The sequence below is a fragment of the Zootoca vivipara genome, chromosome 3, assembly GCF_965207765.1.
Source record: "Zootoca vivipara chromosome 3, rZooViv2.hap1.1, whole genome shotgun sequence".
In the NCBI taxonomy this organism is placed as follows: Eukaryota; Metazoa; Chordata; class Lepidosauria; order Squamata; family Lacertidae; genus Zootoca; species Zootoca vivipara.
In genome coordinates, this window is record NC_142586.1 from 89,468,772 (window position 1) to 89,484,439 (window position 15,668).

Genomic DNA, 15,668 nt, shown 5'->3' on the forward strand with positions numbered 1-15,668 from the left:
CTAGAAGACAGGGGGAAAGCACAAGTGTAGACAAGCCCTGGGTGTTGCTGTTGGTACCTGAGAGGGAGTGGTGAGCTCAGTGTGGCGCAGGCAAATAATAAAGAACACATCACAAAGAGAACCCTACACCTCATCCCTCTCAGGAACCAGAAGCAACATTCAGAGTCAGGAAGGCAGGTGAGCAACCCCTTCTCTGTGCCAACCTTCTAAACACTACTAATTCAGACCATGGCCTGGCCATTAAAAAGAGACTTCTTTTTAATGAGTTTTACTTTCTTTCAGGCTGTCAACATGGGCTATGCAACGGTATTGTAAGGTGAATTTATATCTGGGGGGTGGACGACCATACTCAAGGAATGCTAATCAACAGCTGGAAGGAAGTGATAAGTGGGATGACGCAGGACTCTGTCAAGGCCCAGTGTTCTTTATTATCTGTACAATTTGTCTTGAAAAAGGAGTAGAGAAGGTGCTTATCAAATTTGCAGGTGGCACAAAAGTGGTGACACAGCTAATAGCTTAGAAGACAGAAGTAAAATTCTAGATCAGGGTGGTCCAACTCACGGCATGAGGGCCACATGTGGCCCTCAAGACCTTTGTTGGTTGTCCTCAACAACATTTGATGCACACCCTGCCCTCATGTTGTCTTCCCAAAGCTGGCTAAATGAGGCTCTGGAAGGAGCTGTGAGGGCTCTGGCAGGGTCCTCGGGTCCTCCTACCTCCTCTCCAAAGCCTAGTTGGCACTTTCCCAGCTTTAGGAAGGAGGTGGGGGGGCGCTAAGATTCTCACACCTCCTTCCCAAAGCCCAGGGGCTCACTTAGCTGGCTTTGGGAAGGCAATGCGAGAGCTGCGAGGACATAAAATTTTGGCCTCACACTCCACCCCCTCCCTTTTGCAACAAAGCAGTGTGCGACACACAGGTTCTGTGGGGAGGTACTCTTGCAGCCCACTTGGTATGAAAAGTTGGGCAGCCCCTGTTCTAGATCATCATGACAAAATGGAGAACTGGGTCAAAACTAAAAAAGTGAATGTCAACTGAGACAAATGTAAAGTCCTCATTTACGTGAGAAGAGCCAGATGCGCAAATTCAGGATGGCTAAATGTGAAATAGATTGGGAGGTTTTAGCTCTCACTCAGCCTCCCAAGAAATATCCACCAGGACCTCATTTTCTGGAGGGCAGAAAAGACCCTACAAATTTAAGATCTTCCAACTTTCTACTTACAGCTATAGATACAGCAGTACACGTGATGCAGCCTTGATTACTGTTTGAAAAAAGATCCCTCTGCCCCCACACTGTCTAGGCACAACAGGTGGGGGAGCAAATTATAAATCCAATTAACTGTGAATTTATTTTCTGGTTGTAAGAATACAGGTTTTTAAGGATTAACATTTTCCTCTCCCACTTTGCGATTTTTAAAGGTAGCGAAAATTTGTGTAGGAGTGATATGCTCCTGTGTTCTTCCACTTAAAGAACACAATTAATTCTTGGTGATTTTAATGGCTATTATTCTCAAAACCCATATATGCCACTGAATTAGCACGTGAAACAGAAGGATTGCTTAGACCCATGGTAACTTCACCAGGTCTTTGTGGCTGTACTGCATAGCTGATGTAAAAGAGAAGCAATTAATGGTTTTTAATCAGTCCTCCATATACCCGGTATTTTAAAATGAGTTGCGCTAGCTGAAGTTGTTGTTCAAATGATTAAAAGGCTTCTGACAGCTAAGTAATAACGATTATTTGCAGAACAATAGGGCCAAAGTAGGGAGGTGGAGTAAGTTAGAAAGTTAGTAAAGATACTAGGAGTGTGCATCGGCTCTATGTAGGGGCCGAAAAATGAGACAACTTGGGATGACTCAGGGTCTTCCCCCTCTTCAGAGTTGAACCACAATGTTAATAAATCCCTCCAAGTCAGATCAGGGCCCCACGAAGTCTTGTGTCATTTCTGTACTTTGGATCCATGGCTTTTGCAAGAAATCAGGGTGTCAAAAATGTTGCCTCCAGAGCACTGAAGAGCTCTGAATTGTTGTTGAAGCAAAGCAGTGGAAGGTTTGTTTAAATAAATGAGAAAGTTTAAAACTTCATTTAAGTTTGTTTTTAACATCTTATGTTGCTCTGCTTTAACAAAACCCAAACCTAGCTCTTTAGAACTCCCCACGCAATTTCCCAGACATTGTGAGGCCTATAGGAGTAAACATAGAGCTGTTCCTTCCTGTACAGAAACAGAGCTTGTTGTGGCTTTGTGGGGGCCCTGACCTGATTATGATGGGTGCATCATACTTTGACTTGGAGGAGAGAGAGGTAACACCTTGATTTGCCTAATTATTCAGCTCACACACAGAGCTGATGCATACCTCCAGTAAATGCTTCCCTAAGGAAGTTTTATACACCTGGTGTTGAAAGAGGTGGTGAAACATCCTATGTTGAAAAAGCATATTTGGACCCCTCTGATCTGAATACCTATTGCCCAGTATTTAACATCCCTTTTTAGGCAATGTATTCAAATGGGTTGTGGCAGCACACCTCCAGTGGTTTTTGGGTCAAACTGATTATTTAGATCTCTTCCAGAACAACTTTTGGCCTGATAGGAGTATAGCATCTAGATCATCTAGATCAAGGGAAGTAATAGTACCATTGTGTTCCGCTCTGGTCAGACGTCACCTGGAGTACTGTGTCCAGTTCTGGGCACCACAGTTCAAGGAGGATACTGACAAGCTGGAACGTGTCCAGAGGAGGGCAACCAAAATGGTCAAAGGCCTGGAAACGATGCCTTATGAGGAATGGCTTAGGGAGCTGGGTATGTTTAGCCTGGAGAAGAGAAGGTTAAGGGGTGATATGATAGCCATGTTCAAATATATAAAAGGATGTCATATAGAAGAGGGTGAAAGGTTGTTTTCTGCTGCTCCAGAGAAGCGGACATGGAGCAATGGATTCAAGCTACAAGAAAGAAGATTCCACCTAAACATTAGGAAGAACTTCCTGACAGTAAGAGCTGTTCGACAGTGGTTTGCTGCCAAGGAGTGTGGTGGAGTCTCCTTCTTTGGAGGTCTTTAAGCGGAGGCTTGACAGGCATATGTCAAGAATGCTTTGATGGCGTTTCCTGCTTGGCAGGGGGTTGGACTGGATGGCCCTTGTGGTCTCTTCCAACTCTATGATTCTATGATTTTGGAACAGAAACTGGTTTGCTTGCCCTGGTGCAACCATTCCCAACCTGATGCTCTCCAGATGTTTGGACTACACCTTTCTCATCAGCCCCAGCCAACATTGCAAATGGTCAGGGATGATGGGAGTTATAATCCCAAACATCTGGAGGGCACCAGGTTGGGAAAAGATGCCCTAGCTGGGAAATAAAACAGGAGAACTGCATCCCTGCTGGTTCTCCTGAACTTCTCATGGTATCCTTCTGGGTCTTCTTTAAGGGATAAGCAGTGGATCTCCTGGGTCTGGTACACTGTATGTGGATTGGGGGCCCAGTACACACACACCCTGTGATCTATTTGCAAGACCTGTTGCTTATGTACACATATAAACTTAGTCTAGCCTACCTCACAGGGCTGTTAAAAGGTAAAGGGACCCCTGACCATTAGGTCCAGTCATGATCGACTCTGGGGTTGCGGCACTCATCTCACGTTATCGGCCAAGGGAGCCAGCGTACAGCTTCCAGGTCATGTGGCCAGCATGACAAAGCCGCTTCTAGCAAACCAGAGCAGCGCACGGAAATACCGTTTAGCTTCCCGCTGTAGCGGTACCTATTTATCTACTTGCACTTTGATGTGCTTTCAAACTGCTAGGTTGGCAGGAGCTGGCACCGAGCAATGGGAGCTCACCCCATCGCGGGGATTCGAACCGCCGACCTTCTGATCGGCAAGCCCTAGGCTCAGTGGTTTAGACCACAGTGCCACCCGCATCCCCACAGGGCTGTTACAAAGATGAAAATGGGGAGGGGGTGATAATGTACACAACCTTCAGCTCCTGGGAGGAAAAGCAAGATACAAATAGACGATGTAATTCCTGTAAAAAAAAAACATACACAAAGCCAGAGAGAAGCTTGATCTAACTGCAACATTCCACAGTCCTGATACTTTACTGCAAAATGCCAAGAGAAGGCAAAAAGATTGCCAACACTGCAGATGCACCACATACTCCACACATAATAGTTTTTTGTCAGAACTGCTCGGTCAAACCCAGACTGCTCACTGTTGATATATTGAAGAGGTGATTGGATCCAGTTTGCCCTGCTTGGTTGTTCTGAGCTCAGATTTGCTGGGCTTTTTTTATTATCATCAAAACCAGCAGTGTAGGAGGCTGCTACCAGACAAGAGAGTTTGGAAGAGAAATATGGAGTGCTCTGCTTTAACTAGGGGTCTGGTCTCCATCATTTATAGGTAGGTCTTGGAATCAGTAACAGGCTCTAAAGATTTCTTAAGAAGTCTAAACGGGAAAGAATTAAGATATTGCAGTTGATATACATACGACTGGAACTAAATGGAACCATATAAATCTGTATCGGCTAAAGTGAAGGAGCAATCCCTAAAGTTGATACACAAGTGGTATCTTGCCCTGAGGAAAATGACTGTGTTGCACTCCAGGATGTCTCCTGCATGTTGGCAGGAATGCCAGTCGATTGGGACTTATGTACACATGTGGTGAGCATGTCTCCAAGTACAGGCTTTTTGGGTGCAAGTGTTTCATGAAGCAACCTCCATCATGGGTCCATGGGTCTACCCCTCTCCACAGCTGGCACTTTTAAATTTATATATAGGTCTTGACTTAGATTCAAAGTATAAAGAACTATTAAGTCATTTAACTGCAACAGCAAGGTCTGTGATAGGGTTTAATGAATGAATATAGATCAATAATATCAAAGGTTAACACAAAGGTTAAGAGCTACTTATGGGCAGAAAGATACTTCTATATCTGTTTGAGATACATTTATTAACTGTTTAGCAGCCCAGGAAAAAATAAATTTGTATAGTTAGAAAATAGCCATCAATACACATTGATGGCTTCCTAAAATGCATGTAAACTTTTACATTTCCCTTCAAAAAAATATATCAAATATATTTGATTCATAAACTATAACAATCTAGGTAAAGTCTTTTCTGAGAGAGGGAGGGAAGTGATGCAGAACAGTCACATAGGTGAAGGTGAAGAAGTCATAGGGGATGTCAATCATGGTGATAGTGAGAGGAGGAAGGGGATGCCACCAGGTTGAACAAGAGGGATCAGAAATATGCATAAGAAAATAAAGCAGTTATCTGCAACAGAGGATGTTGAAACAAGTAGAGATGGAAGATGGGCCTTGAGTAGAGATTTTGGAAGAAGCTGGGGTACATGGAAGGAAATCAAATTAGGAAGTACTGCAGAGGAAATTCAAGAAGAGGGTTATTAAGATGTTCAAGTTATGCTTCACCCAGCAAGGGATGGTGGAGAGAGAGGAGAACACCTCCTCACTCCTTTATAGCCCTGCCAACCCTGAGAGTCATCCTACTGGAGCAGAACTGTGGAGGAAGAAACCAGCTGGTGGTAATGACTGCAATCCAGACAGAGAACTGAAAAACTAGCACCACTAAGGCAAGGACTGTCAGGACTGTGATGAGGTTTTCTTCCTCCAAGATTGTTGTTGTTTTTCAGAGTGCCTCTTGCAGGGGTTGAACTGTCTCATGATTAGGGTTACCCCTTGGTGAGAAAAAGGAGTACTGGGGAGGTTGATGAGGGTCTTGGATGGAAGACAGCAACCTGGGTAAAAGCTAGATTGCTGTTGGTGAGTCTATCCGATTCTCAACTAGCCTCTGCCACGACTCTTATAATCATGCTAAACTATACCTCCCCACCCTGCTGTGGCATATGTTGCTCCCATCCTGGCTGCCCTTATCACTATAGCAGAATAGGTGTGAGTCGACTGGAACGGCTAGGGCCAATGCACATACTACACACAGGGGCAAACCCAAGTCTCTCCCAGCCTTATCCGTACCTGCTTAAATCACATATTTGCAACATTCACACTTTACATTTTAGATGAACACTTAAAACATCCTACGAACAATGCAATGTGTGTACCAACAGCAATACGTAAGACTATAAATGCTTGCCTTAAGTATGGTAAGTAATGGTAAATCAGCATTATTATCACACATATTGCAGGTGGGGGTAGAAGTTGAGAGACAGTGGCTTAGGAACGTAGGAAGCTCTTTTCTACGGATTCCATCTGGCTCAGGACTGCCTACTCTGATTGGCAGTGACTCTCCGTGCTTTTAGACTGGGGCCTCTCCAAGACCTATCTGGAGATGCTGGGGATTGAACCCAGGGCCATCTGCATCCCAGACAGATGCTCTTCCACAGAGCTATGACCCTTCCCAAGCTTATGGTCATTCTGTTTGCTTAAGGCCACCTAATGAGTTTATGGCAGAAGCAATATTCAGATCAGGGACTTACCACTAACCCATAGCTCAGTCTCTTAGCAATGCCTACACCAGCTTTGATAATATCACAAAGTGTTTACTCTTTTTTTAAAAAGTATTTTAAAGTTTTGTAATTGCCTACTATCTCTTCAAAATGAGGTGGTAGTTAAAAAAATGAGGCTAATTACAATTTCACATTATTTTTCAACTGCTGAAGAACAAGAGAGAGCACAGCACTGGCTCTCCCACATTTAATTAAGCATTTAACCACAATTTTCTTCCTTCAGATGTATGTTTTATGCATTGTATTATGTTCCTTCCTCCCCATATTGGCTTGATTATAGGCATCCTGGTTAAAGTGAAGAGGGTTTTTCTCTTTTATTCTTTATTGCAAAACAGATTTGACTCAATGAGTTTCAAAGTATACAGCAATTTTAAAATTATTTGTGTTAAGAGGTTATCCGAGTTACCACTGAAAAGCACTAGTGAAAACAGTTGCATGGCAACATACTTTAAAAACAGTTTAATATCTAATAAGTCAGCAAAGAGAACTGAAAAGAATGGTGTGCACTTTAGCTGAAGCAAAACCTACTTTACTGTGCTCAATTGCAGCTCATGTCAGATTTTTAAAAATCCATTTTGCCACATATTTTTGTTAGCTAGACACAATTGAAAATTTGGCAGTAGAAAGAAACTGAAAGGATCAATCTGGTTGCATCAATTTAGGCAATAATATTTTCAGTTCCTTTCATCTTTGCTATTGATTATGGACGAAGAAGTTGTGCCCATCATCAGCTTCCCCATGGCTGATTTCACATGGTGGTGTTAACCTTGAAGTGGAGATAAGAGGTACCTTTAAAAATAGGTGTCAACTAAGGCTTTTGCACTAAAGGCATTCTTTTGGACCATGGAACCTGCACTGGTCCTGATCATTTCTGCTTCTCGTGCTGAGGGCAGCTTTGGGACATTCCCCATTTAGGCAGTTTGAATCTGTGCGCCCAGTGCTCAAAAAAACACCCTTTGGCTAGAAGACCTCTTTTAAAAGTATTTTAAAATAGTGCATTGTATTAGCAAGTGCAATACAGTACACAGATATGTACAACTCTCCACATGAGAAGCAGGTGCAGAGGGTACCGGAGCTCTTGCAGAATGAAGTCCAGAATGATTCCAACTGCAAATATGGACAGGAAGTAGCACATTTGTTTTCCATTTCACACCTGTCATATTTCCTGCGAAAACTTTTTAACAAGTCCTAACTAAACAGATGATCAAATCTGAAAAAGAACAGTTTTCGAAGATGATCTATGTTTTTGCAAGACACATTGGGTTGCTGTTGTTGTTTTAAATGTACAGTGTTTTAGAGAGGGACATGTAAGTTGCTTTACTCTTCCCTGTGCTTTATGTGACCGAAGTGGAGATCAAGGCAGGTGAGGGCCTAGTGGTAAGAGCACAGCCTTCCAGAGACATAGCCTTACAGTTCTCTTTAGCTTCTCCACCCCCAGTGCCCACCTCTGTGGTGCTGAGTGCCTCTTCTTTTCCTTTGCCTCCTGCTTTCATCTCCACAGATACTGTTGTGGTGGCATTTGCAAGCAGGCAGTTGTTATAGTTACTTGCTTAATTGCAAAGAAAACCTCAGTGGCTGAGGGAGTCAGAGCTCTCTTGCCCTTCAAATTCCCTGAGCTGCTTCGACAGGGGGGGAAATTAAGTGGGTGTGTAAGTGTGTCTTTTACATCCTCATCAGAGCATTTTAGTGAAATCAATGCATTTTAGAAAATATGGACAGGACAAATCTCAACTTGGGGAAAAGATTATCAGAACATAATGCACTATTTTACATCTGAATAACACTAAAAACTTGTCAGGAAGTATTTTATTGAGAAAATTCTGTAATGGTGTTGAATAGCACCAAAACTGTAGTGTGTATGGAGCTTTGGTTCTAACTTGGACCCTTTTGCCTAAAAGTGATGAAGAATGCATGGAGTATTATTATTGGGCGCTGCAGTCTGGAATCCCTGGACATAGGGTATGGGAGAAATTACTTCTAAATTACAAATATCTAATGGGCTGTCACATGGAAGATGGAGCAAGCTTGTTTTCTTCTGCTCTGGAGGGTAGAACCCAAACCAATGGCTTCAGCTTATGAGAAAGGAGATTCTGACTCAGAATCAGGAAGAAGTTTCTGACAGTAAGAGCTATTTGACAGCGGAATGGACTCCATGGGAAGGTGGTGCTCTCTCTTTCCTTGGAGGTTTTTAAGCAGAGTTTGGATGGCCATCTGTCGTAGATGCTTTAGTTGAGATTCCTGCATTGCAGGGGGTTGGGCTAGATGACCCTTGAAGTCCCTTCCAACTCTACATTTCTACAATTCTTTATCTCATACATACAATCCTCCTAACAGACAGTGTTCCTAATGGCATAGAATGCAGTCCATACATAGCAGAGAGCCACAGCAGCAGCAAACTTCTGTCTGGCATGATATGGGCGTTTCGCTGACACATGTTGCTGTGGATATCTAATGACAACAAAGATGTACATTCAGCATCTAGTAGGCATGGACTATTTCATCCAGCCCAGACACCAAAGCTTTGCGTAGCTACCATATCTCTATTTACTGATGTAAATAAAAATGCATTAAGCTGTAAAATATAAGAATATTCTTCTTTAGGTTGAGTCAAAGACAAACACTAGTCAATCTTCTACCGTACAATGAATACCAATATTTGATTGTCCTGCTTTTGCCAACCAAGTCAACAACAGCTCGTACTTATCAGAATCTTCTACCTTTGCCAAATTCTCTTAACACAGGTACCCAGGTTTCTTGGGGCATAGTGTCTGACAACCAGGACACAATACCTCTTATATGAAAGAATACACAGGTCCTAAGCAGAGTGTATTAAACTTAACTACCAATATGTTCTCTGTGTAGCTAACATGGTGCCCTCCAGATGTTGTTGGACTCAGCTCCCATCAGCCCCAGCAAGCATGACCAACTAGCAGGGATCCAGTCCAACATGTCAAGGGCACCATGTTATCCACCCCGATCTAGCACACTAAATTTCAATTTCAACACCTTTATTGGCATATATATAGCAATAAAATAATATAAACCATCTATGTAAAATATAATTCTGAGACATACAACGAAAAGGGGAAAGGGGAAAGGGATAATGAGTCCTCGGCGGTCACTAAGATCTAGCACACAAGAAGGAAAATAGCAAGCAGCCCACTACCAAATCAGGAAAATAGCTGACCACCCCCATTAAAAAAAACCTAGAACAAGTATGGAATGCCATGGTTTCCTCACTAACACAAACATGCACTTTCTCACTCTATAAACTCCATGACGAGCATTTTCACGTAAGCCACTTACCAAACAGAACCAGAATTTCCCATAAAATTGAGTCATGTGAATATATAAAGAGATTTCATTTGAACCAGGGTTCATCAAAGTGTAACACCAGAACCTTACTTACATGCTGTGGCACAATCCTGTAAATGTGAACAACACTTGACCATGTGTGGAAATATCAACACCACCTGACCATGTGCAGATTGCCTCATGAGTAAATACAGTGGTACCTCTGGTTAAGAACTTAATTCGTTCTGGAGGTCCGTTCTTAACCTGAAACTGTTCTTAACCTGAGGTACCACTTTAGCTAATGAGGCCTCCCGCTGCCGCCGTGCCGCCGGCACTCGATTTCTGTTCTTATCCTGAAGCAAAGTTCTTAACCTGAGGTACTATTTCTGGGTTAGCGGAGTCTGTAACCTGAAGCATCTGTAACCCGAGGTACCACTGTAACTACAATCCATATCAATGCAATTAGAGAGGCATTGTGGGGTCACAACTCAGACCAATAACTAAATAAAATAATTGTCCATGTTGTTTTATTAACCCCAATGGATATTACTTTTCTTTTTTTGTTGTGCAATGATTCATTCAGTACTGCAAATGACAGCAATGTGCCAGGCAATCACGGTACAGACTTCCATTCACTTGGTGAATGTGATGACATCATCTGCTGATCAAGATAAGCCAACAACCTTCCTTGGAGCTATAGGAGTAGGCAGAGATCACTCCCAACAAATATGCAGTGATTCCATCCCCCCTCCCCAGCTTCAAGGTAGGAAGGAAGGTCAAAGGACTTATTTTATCTATTCATTCATTCATTGCAACATTTATAACCCACACTTTCCTTCTCAAACAGGTATGTTCAAAGCAGTAAACAAAAGCAACTTTGGGATTTGTGTTGTCAATGAAGCAGCTAAATCAACAAGCTGGCTACTCTTTCCTGTGCCAAAGGGGACTGCCCTTTAAGAGGTGCAATGCAAAGGGCTTAACAGCCACATCTTTGGCTACCAATGCCAGCCAAACCTGTAGAGCTCTGTATGAGTGACTAATGTTTAATGTTCAGTATTTCAAAACCTATTTGAGTTAATAGAGTTCAGAGGTGCTGCCCTTCCACATATCAATCCACCCTTGTAATTTCTGTGCTAACTGTCAAAGTGTATTGAGATAAATATATATTTAGAAGTGCTGTTTTTAAAAAGCATCTAATCTTATTTATGATAAATAGATAGCTGTTTAGATAGGAGATTCTGATGGGCAAGAATTTCTGATGACCAATCAAAAACAGTACTTCCATCCAATGTTGATACCTGTGTCTTTAGATAACAGACTCTGAGGGCCCAACCTGACAAGACTTCAGAGGTTTGTGATTGGATCTTCCATCTCTTTTTAATTTATTCTAAAAGCAGCCAGGGGGGATTAGATCAGGATGACAGTGTTGAGGGATGGGACTTAATCCTCCTGCCCATCATTTTGCTCATATAAATTCCCCCCTCCAGCTGATACTTCCCTCATTAGGGCTGCTGTTGAAAGAAATTAAGAGAGACAAGAGATGCAATTATGGATCGCCAAGGGCTCATCTACTTCATCCCTTATAGGCAAGAGGATATTCTGAAGGCCTGGACCTCAAGAACAGCATCCCATCAAAAGGTGGCATCTATGCACCTGTGCTTTCAGGTAGAAGATTCCCAAGAGCAAATTTCTGATTACCTGACAATCAAGAACAACATGTTTTGAATATATACATAGCTATGTTTTCAGATTATGGACAAGGGTTTCTGATATCCTAGTTGTCAAAACAAGCAACCTAACAAATTTGGGTCCTTACATTCAGGAAATATTATGCATCCCCACCCCTGGATTTGAGAAGGTGGTACTTAACCAGGTGAATCTGTTTGATAAAGATAACTATTTCCCATTTTTAAAAAAATCTAATTTAACTACCCATGAATCAGCTATATAAAAAGATGGTTTTTCCAGATGGAGGAGCAGGCTGAAAACCAGTCTGAACAAAACGTACCTTGTCTAATTTTGTTTTGTTACCCATTGAACACGTATGTCTAGTTTTTCTGAATCTTGTCTAGCATATCCATTTGACTATAGCACACTCTGGCACAGAGAAGGAGCTGCAAGTGATATCAAGTGAAGATTGCTAATGAATACTACTAGTATCTGATGCTTAGTACAACAAGAGGAAAGCCCATGTTGTGGGTGGAAATTTCAAGGAGGAGGAATGTAGCATTTATTTGCTACATTAATATCTGACCCGTCTTCCAAGGAACAAGGATAACATACGCACTCAGTTCTCTTCTTTTCCCCATATTAGTATCACATATACCCTGTGAAATACGATAGGCTGAGAGATAGTGGATTGCCCAAGGTCACCTAGTGAACTTCATGGCTTGGTGGGATTCAAACCAGATCTCCACAATCCTAGTCCCTAACTACACCACAGTGGCTCTCCTGACTTGATCATCATAAAATCCTATCACAGTAAGGCAATCTGACAAGTTTAAGTTGTTTCCCTGACCCTCCCTCCACACACCTCCTTTCAAATGTGTGACATATTTTGCGGACTGCTCCTGAATAACTTGTCTGGCAAAGTATACAGTACAACTATTTAGCCACTGGGAAAAGCCAAACTCGTGAGGCAGGGGCTGAAAACAAACCTGATAAATGTGTCGTTCACAAATAAGATCACTTAATTTGTCTACACCTGATTAGTGACAATAAGTGTTCAGATTCAAAGAATGAAGGTGGGGTGCAACAAGGTTAAACCTGGTAGCTACACTGACACATGTTTGCCACATTCCCTGTCAGCCGTACTTCTAGCGCCAGTGTGAAGGACGTGCATATACATACAGGTAGCTGCATACAGGGCCTCTCCGTACAAATCGGAATTGTAACTGGCCAGGATTCCCATTCACGTATGATATCTATGGGCATATATCTGTGCAAATGCAAGTCGCCTTCATGCTGACTCAATGAACACCCATTATGGCAAGGGTTATTAGTATATTTGTTTATATCCCTCCTTTTTCCTGGATCTGGACCCAGTGGTCCATGAGCATCATTCAGGTGGTCCATGGCATGTCTGCATTCAATATTCACATTGATTTTAATTGCATTTTAATTGCTTCTTTTATTTCTTATGTTGTATATCATGCAGTATCTAGCACAGCACATTACAATTGCTACAGCAGGCAGAAAAATCATTAAATGGTCCACCAAGACCATCACCAATGTTCAGGTGATCTAGGGGTGGGGGACATGCTTGGGAACCACACTGCATTTGGGGATGCAGCTAGCCTGTGTAATTCCACCACCCCTTGCATCCAGTCACTGGACATGGGGGGCAGGGGCTTCTGTACACCCCTGACAACCAGCATCTGGATGTGTCAGTTGTCTCCAAAGCATTGCCCACAAGGTGATGTTAAAAGCTGTAGCCTTTGCTCTCCCAGATGTTCCAGTCATGAAGGGATAAGCATGTCTTGCACAAACCAGCCTTCCTCTGGAAATTTTTGGACTACAACTTCCATCGCCCCTGGCCATCGGCAGCATTGGCTGGGGCTTATGGGAGATGGGATTTCCAGATGTTGGAAGGCACCAGGTTGACCCAAGTGTGAACTATTTATGAGGAACAGGAATAAGGCTTGCATGTGGAGCATTACCTTCAAAACTCACCTGGAGCACATTTTCGTCCCTCGAAGAATTCTGGGCACTGTAGTTTGCTAAGGGTTGCTGGGAATTGAAACTCTGCAAAGGGTAAACGCAATGCCCTGAATTCTTTGAGGGGAAGAATTTGCTTCGAGTGTAAGGTTGTTTAAGGAGAAGACGTGACTGGAAATGGTGGAAAGTGGAATTTGTGTGTTTGTGAGAGAGGGAGGGAGGGAGGGAGAGTAGGGGGAAGATTTGCGGGAAAGAGCTACTCACATGCCAAATAGCGAAGAAGATAAGGGCAGCACACAGGACCAAGGAGAGCATGTAGCAAAAGGCAGCAAACGTGAAGGCCATGGCGGGAGCAGAGGAGCCTGGTGGGACTGGCGCGCATGCACTCAGCCCGGGCAGGAAGGCGCCTCCTCTGGGACTCGAGGCGGGAAGAGCTCCTTCCTCTCGGGAGGCCGCCACAAGCTCACTTCAGAAAACTCCCACCCTACGCGGGAAATCAGCCCCTCAGCAGGCATCCAGGAGGGGAGCCGCCGCTTTTGAAACCTTCAGGGCGGCCACTCTGGCTGGAAAAAGCTCGCCGGCTCCCGGGAAGGCGAAGAGCGCAAGTGCCCCGTTCTCTCTCACACACAAACTCGAGTCAAAGTGGCCTAAGCGGAAAAGTCATTCCGGATGAAGAGAGGGTGCCAAAGAAAGGAGGTCCGGCAAGCGGCGAGCACCAAGCCCAAGTTCCCGGCGCACCCCGGAAAGTGCCATGGTTAGTGGAGGGGAATTTCTTCGGAGCTCCGGGTTTCGCTGCGCCCATAAAAGAAAGGATCTGGACAGAAAGGGAGCGGGATGGAAGCCTCCCTCGGTCTTGGTTCTAGCGCTAAGGAGATGGGTTTCTCTCTCTCTTTCTGCCTCTGTGGCGGGGAAGCAACGCGCCTGGGGCTCCCTCGCTTCTCCTTCAGCAGGAGTTCCTTTGTTCCTCAGACCCGCGGCGAAGATTCAGTCGCATCTCAGCCGTCTTCTCTCCATAGTCGACCGGGGGGGGGAGCCCTCCTTCCCTTAGCCGGTTGCAGCACCTGCTTGTCTTGAGAGGGGGGATAAAAAGAGTCCACCTGCTGCTGCTTCTGGATACAAGGATCTTGGACTCTCTCTCACACACACACACTCATACATACGGATCTCGCTCCTGGCTCGCACCTCCAGCACCAGCACAAACGAGTCGACGAGGAGGGGACTTTCTGTGGGCTCCTCCCGCATCGCAGCTTCCTCCTCGCCTTCCCCCTCCAACTTGTGCACGCACACGCACATGCACTCCCGAGTTGTCGAAAGCCCCGAGGAAACCACGTGGCCGTCCACGCAAGTCCTCTTTCTGGTCGCCTCCCGGTGCCCCACTGCTGATCTATGCCCACCTGACCTCGTGGTGGCGGTGGGCAGTGCCAAGTCGCCTTCGCCGTCCATACAGCTGTGGCTGAAAAGCCCACATTTCCCACCCGCGCAACTCACCCCAGGCTTCCTTTGAGAAAGGTGGCATTTGGGGGGGGGGGAGACGGGCATTGCAACTTCAAGGCCCATGAGAGCACCGAGAGAAAAATTTTGGTCCTCATGGTCCTGCAAATGTTGTTGGACTACAGTTCTCACCATCCACGACCACTGCCGGCAGGGGCTGGGGGGAGTTGGGGGGATGTGGCAGCTCAGTGGTTCTGCTTTCCCTGCAAAAGCCCCAGATTCAATCCCAGCATCTCCAAGTAGGATGGGACTCCATGTCTGAAATCTGGGAGAGCTGCTGCCAGTCAGTGTAGACAATACTGAGCTAGGTGGACCAATGGTCTCATTCAATACAGTGGTACCTCGGGTTACAGACGCTTCAGGTTACAGACTCCGCTAACCCAGAAATAGTACCTTGGGTTAAGAACGTTGCTTCAGGATGAGAACAGAAATCGTGCTCGGGTGGCATGGCGGCAGCAGGAGGCCTCATTAGCTAAAGTGGTGCTTCAGGTTAAGAACAGTTTCAGGTTGAGAACGGACCTCCGGAATGAATTAAGTTCTTAACCAGAGGTACCACTGTATAAGGTAGCTTTTATCTGGAGGGCTCAAAGTTGCCCCATCTCCCCTCCACTGCAAACTCTTGGAACTGGGGGAATCAGGGAAGGCAACTAGATGATGTGGCAGAGATTTAGGGTAGTAAATGATGCACAGTTGTGAACAAGGAGAATTACTTCTCTCCAGCTACCCAAAACTGTCAGGCTACACTGCAAAAGGAAAAACCTAT

The 15,668-nt window shown here is 44.4% G+C and overlaps 1 protein-coding gene across 2 annotated transcripts in view; it reads right to left on the minus strand.

The window, feature by feature from the left end:
* Positions 1-15,026, minus strand: part of CNIH3 (cornichon family AMPA receptor auxiliary protein 3) — a 63,288-nt gene extending 48,262 nt beyond the window's left edge. Inside the window, exon 1 of one of the 2 annotated variants that reach the window (XM_088666648.1) lies at positions 13,679-15,026. In XM_088666648.1, coding sequence (XP_088522774.1) covers positions 13,679-13,759 — 81 coding nt within the window. In that variant the 5' untranslated portion in view covers positions 13,760-15,026. The remainder of the gene's footprint in view (positions 1-13,678) is intronic. The other variant, XM_035110676.3, reaches the window with a different exon arrangement.
* Between the last annotated feature and the right edge of the window lie 642 nt (positions 15,027-15,668).